Below are 10,000 nucleotides of genomic sequence, written 5' to 3'. Positions count from 1 at the left end.
GCTGACCTCGACTGCGGATGTTGTGGATAGGTGGAAGGAATACTTCGAAGACCTCCTCAATCCCACCAACACGTCTTCCTATGAGGAAGCAGTGCCTGGGGAATCTGTGGTGGACTCTCCTATTTCTGGGGCTGAGGTCGCTGAGGTAGTTAAAAAGCTCCTCGGTGGCAAAGCCCCAGGGGTGGACGAGATCCGCCCGGAGTTCCTTAAGGCTCTGGATGCTGTGGGGCTGTCTTGGTTGACAAGACTTTGCAGCATCGCGTGGACATCGGGTGTGGTACCTCTGGATTGGCAGACCGGGGTGGTGGTTCCTCTCTTTAAGAAGGGGGACCGGAGGGTGTGTTCCAACTATCGTGGGATCACACTCCTCAGCCTTCCCGGTAAGGTTTATTCAGGTGTACTGGAGAGGAGGCTACGTCGGATAGTCGAACCTCGGATTCAGGAGGAACAGTGTGGTTTTCGTCCTGGTCGTGGAACTGTGGACCAGCTCTATACTCTCGGCAGGGTTCTTGAGGGTGCATGGGAGTTTGCCCAACCAGTCTACATGTGCTTTGTGGACTTGGAGAAGGCATTCGACCGTGTCCCTCGGGAAGTCCTGTGGGGAGTGCTCAGAGAGTATGGGGTACCGGACTGTCTTATTGTGGCGGTCCGTTCCCTGTACGATCAGTGCCAGAGCTTGGTCCGCATTGCCGGCAGTAAGTCGAACACATTTCCAGTGAGGGTTGGACTCCGCCAAGGCTGTCCTTTGTCACCGATTCTGTTCATAACTTTTATGGACAGAATTTCTAGGCGCAGTCAAGGCGTTGAGGGGTTCCGGTTTGGTAACCGCAGGATTAGGTCTCTGCTTTTTGCAGATGATGTGGTCCTGATGGCTTCATCTGACCGGGATCTTCAGCTCTCGCTGGATCGGTTCGCAGCCGAGTGTGAAGCGACCAGAATGAGAATCAGCACCTCCAAGTCCGAGTCCATGGTTCTCGCCCGGAAAAGGGTGGAGTGCCATCTCCGGGTTGGGGAGGAGACCCTGCCCCAAGTGGAGGAGTTCAAGTACCTAGGAGTCTTGTTCACGAGTGAGGGAAGAGTGGATCGTGAGATCAACAGGCGGATCGGTGCGGCGTCTTCAGTAATGCGGACGTTGTACCGGTCCGTTGTGGTGAAGAAGGAGCTGAGCCGGAAGGCAAAGCTCTCAATTTACCGGTCGATCTACGTTCCCATCCTCACCTATGGTCATGAGCTTTGGGTCATGACCGAAAGGATAAGATCACGGGTACAAGCGGCCGAAATGAGTTTCCTCCGCCGTGTGGCGGGTCTCTCCCTTAGAGATAGGGTGAGAAGCTCTGCCATCCGGGAGGAACTCAAAGTAAAGCCGCTTCTCCTTCACATCGAGAGGAGCCAGATGAGGTGGTTCGGGCATCTGGTCAGGATGCCACCCGAACGCCTCCCTAGGGAGGTGTTTAGGGCACGTCCAACCGGTAGGAGGCCACGGGGAAGACCCAGGACACGTTGGGAAGACTATGTCTCCCGGCTGGCCTGGGAACGCCTCGGAATCCCCCGGGAAGAGCTAGACGAAGTGGCTGGGGAGAGGGAAGTCTGGATTTCCCTGCTTAGGCTGTTGCCCCCGCGACCCGACCTCGGATAAGCGGAAGATGATGGATGGATGGATGGATGGATATACATATATATATATATATATATATATACACATGCACCTGGGGATAGGTTGATTGGCAACACTAAATTGGCCCTAGTGTGTGAATGTGAGTGTGAATGTTGTCTGTCTATCTGTATTGGCCCTGCGATGAGGTGGCGACTTGTCCAGGGTGTACCCCGCCTTCCGCCCGATTGTAGCTGAGATAGGCGCCAGCGCCCCCCGCGACCCCGAAAGGGAATAAGCGGTAGAAAATGGATGGATGGATATATATACACAATGAGTTGACACTTTGATTCATATAGTCTTTTTCTGTCTGGCTGAAGGATCGTCTTCGTGCCCATACCACCCTTACAGTGGCATATAGATTTCGTAAAAATGGCTGGTTTGATTGTATCCCTCAAGTCCCTATGGGTTGTGATCCCTCTTTGAAAAAACTTGCAAATTCTTCTGAAGCATCTAATTCTTTCATGGTCTGCAGGTTTCAGCACTTTGAATTTAATGCTCTTTAATGCAACTTAAAACAAATTTTACGACTGCATATTACAATTACATATAGTCAAAAGTCGTATGGACAAAATTGTAAGCATTTGACAATCATAATGTTGAATAGTAACTGTGGCCAAATTAAGCACTAATGTTATAACATACAATGTAAGTAACACTCTCAAACACAATTAGCATATTTTCAATAGTATTTTGTACCATTGTATTAGTAAGGTGAATAACTTCATTATCCTCAATAGGTAAACAAACGTCAAAATAAAATGGACTCAATAAGTATTCGCAAAAAATTGCATTTAAATACATTTTGAAAATCCTGAAGTGCAGTTTTTCCCACCAATTGGAAAAACTGGGTCAAGTGGTTTGATTTTTTGTTTTTGTGTTGCCAATTGTTATTGCATGATTTTTTTAAATGCCTCTGAACGTCGTATTCAGTTCTTTTTAATGCCCTTTGAGGCCTGGATTTTCGCAAAATCTATTTAATAACTTTTAATGCTTTTTAAGGACACAAAGAAACACTGCCGTCATTTTACAAATGGAGATTGTGATGACTAAGGCATACCTATGGGTATCGTTTACAATTGATATAATACCCATGCAAAAATGCTACCCAAATTGGTACGGACACACAAAGTGTTATTTTAGGGCGGTTTTCAACTATTTTTTTATAGAAGTGCTCATAATGGACAATCAGTCGACTGTGAGCAAAATATTTTGCATTGTTTGTCTTTTTGGGAGTTAGCATTTGACAGGGTGGTCTGGTGTAAATGTAGATAATGGGTCTCTCATTGTAAAGTCCTTTGAGTCACTCGAGAAGAAGCGCTATATAAAATACTGTATAGTTCAATACACTTCATAACTTGCCTCTGGGCGACGTCATTAAAGGGCAACTTTCTTTGTAATTTTGCCTATCATTCACTGTCGCTATGAGAGACGACAACACAATTCTTTTTTAGGACTCTAAAGGTTTGAAAAAATAACGCTTGCAAGATGCGGTTAGTCACCGTTGTTGCTTTCAAAGCCCTCTAAAAAAATTCTAAACCCTCCATTAGCGTTTTATGTATAACCTGCAAGGATACGTTCATAACAATGTTTAATATTTACCATAGTTTGATCATTTAATCATTACGCGAGTGTGTTCTAATCGTGGCATACTTAGTAATAGACTAAAAAGATGGCTATTTTTGGACAAATAATGATTCACAGTCTTATCTTTTTGAAGCTGAATATAGGGAGGATAGACTGCTGCTTAACGAGCACGGAGTGAGTGGAGAATGTTGGGGCAGACGGAGGCCGAGAGAGTCAGGACTGGCGTGACTTGATGCTTAGGAGCTTGGAGCCAAGCTATGCCGACAGAAATGGGATTACATACCCAAAATCAACTGGAAAAAGACATCCCAGGCCAGCTTGACCAGACAGACAAATGTCCATCGAGTGAGTCACTATATGATTGATCATAATGTAAAGTGCTTTGAGTCACACAACAAAAAGAGCTAAATAAATATACTTCAATACACTTCATAACTTGCCACTGAGCGACGTCATTAAAGGGAAACTGCACTTTCTTTGGAATTTTGCATATCCTTCACTTTCGTCATCATTCACACGTCTTGTTTAGAATTGTACAGATAAAAAAAATGCTTGCAAGATGGGGTTAGTTACCGTTGTCGGCTTCAAAGCCCTCTAAAACAACTTCAAAACCCTCCATTGCCGTTTTATGTACACACTGCGAGGATACGTTCATAACAATATGTAATATGTTCAATATTTACCGTAGTTTGGTTATTTAATCATTACGAGAGTGTGTTCTACTCATGGCATACTTGGTAATAGACTACAATGATGGTTATTTTTTGACAAATAAGGATTCACAAGCTTATCTTTTTAAGCTTAATATAGGGAGGATAGACTGCTGCTTAGCGAGCACGGAGTGAGTGGAGAATGTTGGAGCAGGAATGGCGTGACTTGATGCTGTGACTTAGGAGCTTGAAACCAAGCTATGTCAACATAAATTGGAGTGCATACCCCAAATCAACTGGAAAAAGACATCCCTGGCACGCTTGACCCATACTTGCCAACCTTGAGATCTCCGATTTCGAAAGGTGGGGAGCGTGGCGTGGTCGGGGGCGTGGTTAAGAGGGGAGGAGTATATTTACAGCTACAATTCACCAAGTCAAATATTTCATGTATATATATATATATTTATATATATATATATATAAAAGAAATACTTGACTTTCAGTGAATTCTAGCTATATATATATATATATATATATATATATATATATATATATATATATATATATATATATATATATATATATATATAATAAATACTTGAATTTCAGTGTTCTTTTATTTACACATATACACACTCATAACACCTATCTACTCATTGTTGAGTTAAGGGTTGAATTGTCCATCCTTGTTTTATTCTCTGTCACTATTTTTCTAACCATATGCATGTACAGTAGATGGCAGTATTGTCCTGTTTAAGAGTGTCACAACATTGACTGCTGTTGTTGTGTGTTGTTACCACGCTGGGAGGACGTTAATGAAACTGCCTAACAATAAACCCACATAAAAACCAAGAACTCGCCCTCGATCATTCTACAGTTATAACATCATTGGGCAGACACGTTGTTTATATTGTGGGAAAGCGGACGTGAAAACAGGCTGTCCTCACTCAGGTCCGCATGGAGCTGGAGGGGGCGTGGCCTCCAGCTGCGCCTGAATTTCGTGAGTCTCCCGGAATATCCGGGAGGGTTGGCAAGTATGGCTTGACCAAACGGACAAATTTCCATCGAGTGAATCATATGTGAAACTTTCGCACCATTTCCAAAGTTTGCAGACATGTCAAGGGACGGATAAGACTCTGACAAGAGTATGTCCTCATGATTTCGCAGGTAGATTTGAGGATGAAATGCTGCAGCACGAGCAAATGTTAACACAAAGCATGAACAAACCACTACTACTGTTTGTACTGTAAAAATACATGTAACTCAAACTTTACACAAAACTAGAACTTTACATACATTGTACAGTGTTCCCTTCTTACACATCCTTCACTGCGGTCCCAGTACTAAGCAGATTTTACAGCAGCTTTGAGTAGGTTCAAGTTTCATGTTGGTGTATAAAGTGTTTTAGGAGCAAAGGAAGTGTCAATAGGTGTGTATGAAAGCTGTGTGGAGGGCTTATAAGGTGTTCAGTGCATATAATATTTAAATCATAAAATAAATAGCTTCCCTACTTGGCGGAAATTCACCTACCACATGGGTGTAACCCAAACGATAATTTAGGAGAAGTGTACAAGGCATTCTGGATGGCGACCCCCCCTAACACCAGAAGTGGTATACAAATTATAGGTGCTGGTACCCAGATTCTTGGTTCAAATCAAACAAGTGCACTTCTGTTAAGCTTGATGAGTCAGCGTTAACAAGTGACGTGCAGCAACGATGGCAGTTACAGGTATCCATACTGATCTTAGTATTTTCATCAAGAGTAGAAAACAGTTTCATTCCATCAATAAAAATGTTGGTGTGATCGGAGATGCAGGCTGTTCAGGTGGTAAAAAAAACATGTAGTGCCATTTTACAGTTTTCGGGTTTTCCGATTCAATTATTCCTGGACTATAAGTCGCTAATTTTTCACAACACTTTGAACCCTGCGATTTATACAATGCCGTGGCTAATCGATTACTTTTTCCGTGTTCACAGGCTTCACATGCCGCCAATAGATTTATCCTTGTCACATCAGACAAATGAAATTGCTCACATTAATTCATACGCATGTACACAATCATTCACATTGGCCATTATACACTCACCCTCATTAGAGACACACCTAAATACACAAGACGCAGCCCCAAAGGCGATTAACCTGGCCATCACGTAAATCGAACAGAATGAAGTCACAAGCCCAGAAGTGTAAGCGCAAATTAGACCGAAAAAAAGAAGACGACCCCAGCAGCCACGTGTAAGAGAGAAGGACGAAGACCGTGCTAAACAACCTTTCCGGTAGACTACTTTATGCCGTGTTACAGGCACTGTCTTTTGTTTATTTTGTGCATGAACACAAGTGCCTGGGTAAATATTTCATGTTTCACCTGCGGCTTAATACATGTACAAAATAAAATGTGTCTCTTTGCTGAAAAGCATCCCCAAAGTATGATGTTCCACCCCCGTGCTTCACTGTAGGTGTGGGGTTCCTGGGATGATACAAATTCTTCTTTTTCCTCCAAACCCGACAAGTGGAGTTTATACCAAAAAGCTCTATTTTGGTCTCACATGACATACAAATTATAGGTCCCATGACTCCTCTGGATCATCCAGATTGCCATTTGCAAACTTTAGACGGGCCTGGACATGAGCTGACTTAAGTGAAGTGAAGTGAATTACATATATAAGCAGGGGAACCTTCTGCGCGATGCATGATTTTAAAGCACTACACCGTAGTGTTCTACTGATAGTAGCCTTGGAAACAGTGGTCCCAGCTTTTTTCAGGTCATTCACCAGCTCCTGCCGTGTAGTTTTTGGGCTGATTTCTCACTTTTTTTTTATCATGAGTGATGCCCCACGAGGAGAAATCTTACATGGAGCCCCAGTTAGAGGTAGATTAGCAGTCATGTTTAGCCTTTTCCATTTTCTAACAATTGCTGAAACAGTTGATCTATTCTCACCAAGCTGCTTCCCAATTGTCCAATGGCCTTTTCCAGCTTTGTGGGGTTCTACAATTTTGTCTCTGGTCTTTTTTAACCGTTCTTTGGTCTTGACCCATGGTTGTAGTTGGACCTTGACTGACTGTGGGCTGCACATGTGACTTTAATGAGCTCAATGGGGTGGTGGGTGAGTGATTAGTTGTGGGGTAAAGGTGGACTTTTTTAAGGTAGACTGACAGCTCTTTCAGGGTCATATTCTTGCTGATTCTTATGTGTGCAAATACTTATGAACCCCAGTAACATACAATTAAATCATTAAAAAATAATTCACAGTGATTTTCAGATTTTTCAAATACGTTTGTGGATTGATGTGCCACTGTATTTATATCAGTTAGATTTTTAGAATACGTACTCGTGCTTCGTTTGCGGAGAGCTAATTTGTGTCATATAGCTCCCATAGTACCCTGCTAGCATTAGCCGGTGCTGACCAGGTATGTTAGTGCACGCAACGGTAACGATGGTGATAAACACCACTCTGAAGTAATTAAGCGGTTAAATGTTCTATTTATTTGAAGCAGTACCTTGTTAGACCTCTCGTTGACAATGATACAAAGTCCGCCTTTGTGTGTTTACCCTGCTTGGAAGTCCCGGTCAGCCATGAGCAGTATAATGTTTCGATCTAGAAGGCTGAGCAAGGCATTTTGTTGTGTCAGACAAAGTTAAAGTTACAGAACCAATAATTGTCACACACACACTAAGTGTGGTGAAATTAGTCCTCTGCATTTGACCCATCCCCCTGTTCAACCCATAGGAGGTGAGGGGAGCATTGGGCAGCATCAGTGGCCGTGCCCGGGAATCATTTTTGGTGATTTAACCCCCAATTCCAACCCTTGATGCTGAGTGTCAAGCAGGGAGGTAATGATTCCCATTTTTATAGTCTTTGGTATGACGATCTCAGGGCGGATACTAACCACTAGGCCACTGAGTAGTGGCAAGCATTTCCTGATATGTCTTGAAAAACCCAGCACTTAGCGTAGTTGGGTTATTTTGTTGTCCAGGGAGCAACATCCAAGTCTTTAGTATATTTCGCCCTTTTCTGCAAAGGAAAACACTTCCCGGAATGTTTCCGTGCTTTGTATTGCCACTCCTTTGTCCTCAGTAGCGGTATTGTGCTCAGAGCACTTTTGAGTTGGAATGAAAGAGTAACGGTTGCTCGATGATTTCAGCAAAGTTTAACTTTGTACACTTTTTTCTGCAGGCTTTAGAGCGTTTTCTTCAGTCAGTACTCTGGAATGACCTACCGGTAACAGAGATGCTACCTCAGTAGAAGCATTTAAGTCCCACCTTAAAACTAATTTGTATACTCTGGCCTTTAAATAGACTTCTTTTTAGACCAGTTGATCTACCTTCTCCCTTTTCTGCTCTGTCCCCCTCTCCGGAAGAGGTACTAGCTGTTCCAGGTCGGGATCATGGGTGGACCATTCCTCAATGCAACAGTTGGTGACGTCTCTGCGCCCCGACTTGTCTTCATGCAAGATGATCCTCTGCTGTTCTCCCAATGGACTGGACTATCACATTATTAATCGTATCCACTCGGCATCTATTGCACCGGTCACCCATCTGCGGTCCCTTGGATGTTGTTATGGCTTGTGCAGCCCTTTGAGACATTTGTGATTAAGGGCTATATAAGTCAATTTTGATTGATTGATTTTTCCGCCTATCTCGCACTAGATTTAGCCAACGGTAAATCTATAAATCATTGTGTTTACTGGTAAATGTCTATTGGGCTCCGAGCACAGGCCCCTCTTGCCGACGTTGGGCCATTAACCGACGAGTCTGTTTCAGACTGTTTGAGTTAAAACATGCACAAAGGTGGTCTGCTGTGGGTCATTTTGTAGGACTCTAGCCGTGCTCCTACTGTTCCCCATTGCACAAAGAAGTAGATAGCAATTGTGCGGTTGTGTTTGCTTTCTGTGTCCCCACACCACCCCAAAAAAAAAGTTAGAATGCTACCCTTAGCATGCTAATGTTAGCCAATGTTAACAGTTAGTATTTGTCACATACAAAGTCATATGACTGAGTTGTATGGCAACAAACTTGGATTAAAAATTTAACTTGCTAATGTTAACATGCTAGCATGCTAATGTTATCGTGTTAACAGTTAGCATTTGTCACATACAAAGTCTTATGACTGAGTTAACTTGCTAATGTCAAAATGCTAGCATGCTAATGTTACCATGTTAACAGTTAGAATTTGTCAAGTACCAAGCTATAGGACTGTCAAAATTACCTGAACAAGTTAGCATGTTAACATTAAAACTGGTATCTCCTCCATGCTTTTCACGCTGCAAGGACACGCACTAAATCTTGCACACAGCAAGTATTATTGCATTAACTGTAAACTGTACTACCTAAGGAACTTCTGTGGGTTGCAGACACCTTCTCGTGCTACTTCTAGTGGTGAGGGCACTGAAAAAATGCAAAAATGACAAAAATTCAGCCGGAGAGAATAAGGACAGGGCAATATTCTGTGGCCAATACCCGCAGCTATCAGTCGTTTATATGGGCTGTCTTACTATTGCCGAAGTGTGGTTGACCTGAAGTTACATTATAATAATCATGTCTTCTTAGTCTTTGGAAAAAAAAGTAAACAAAGCATTTACTGTGATTATTTCCCCCCCCAAAAAATAGGCCATTTATAGCATAACATATTAAAGTTATTGTTGTATAACTAATATTGTAGAAATTATGTTATGATTGTGCATCTTTTTCTGACTGTGCTTTCTCTATTTTAGTCTGAGTAGAACTGATTATACCTTTATGTGTGCTGTAGAGGGCAGCAAAAGTTACAACAAAGAAGGAAGTAGAGTATTTCCCAGCATTAACCAGGTGAGGGAAGGCCCTTTTGGTGTCCCGGTAACGACGAAGGCACTGGATGAATCTGAACCAAGCAGGAAGACAGTGAATCACCGCACGGACGCCATAGGAGTAGGAATTACACACATCGTTACCTGGATAGGAGTGACAATTGAATTTGGTCACAATACATTTTTTTGTCAACAATATTTGTTTTTGAGATAACAGCCTCACCTTCACCCCTGATTAGCCCATCGTGTTTTTTCCAGTCGAGTTCAAAACTGTAAAAACAGATCATGTACTCCATATCCAGGAGAACAACCCCCAAAGAGTTCAAC

At 42.7% G+C, this 10,000-nt stretch overlaps 1 protein-coding gene across 1 annotated transcript in view; it reads right to left on the bottom strand.

Moving 5' to 3' along the window:
• Nucleotides 1–10,000, bottom strand: part of LOC133545382 (xenotropic and polytropic retrovirus receptor 1 homolog) — a 68,248-nt gene that overhangs the window by 18,957 nt on the left and 39,291 nt on the right. The window contains exons 11-12 of the mRNA XM_061890888.1: nucleotides 9,897–10,000; nucleotides 9,623–9,817 (exon numbers count right to left, since the gene is read on the bottom strand). The exon at nucleotides 9,897–10,000 is cut by the window's right edge and continues 62 nt beyond it. Of these exons, the coding sequence (XP_061746872.1) occupies nucleotides 9,623–9,817; nucleotides 9,897–10,000 (299 nt within the window). The remainder of the gene's footprint in view (nucleotides 1–9,622; nucleotides 9,818–9,896) is intronic.

This window comes from Nerophis ophidion, linkage group LG28, assembly GCF_033978795.1.
Source record: "Nerophis ophidion isolate RoL-2023_Sa linkage group LG28, RoL_Noph_v1.0, whole genome shotgun sequence".
Classification (NCBI taxonomy): Eukaryota; Metazoa; Chordata; class Actinopteri; order Syngnathiformes; family Syngnathidae; genus Nerophis; species Nerophis ophidion.
This window is presented reverse-complemented; position numbering and strand designations above follow the sequence as displayed.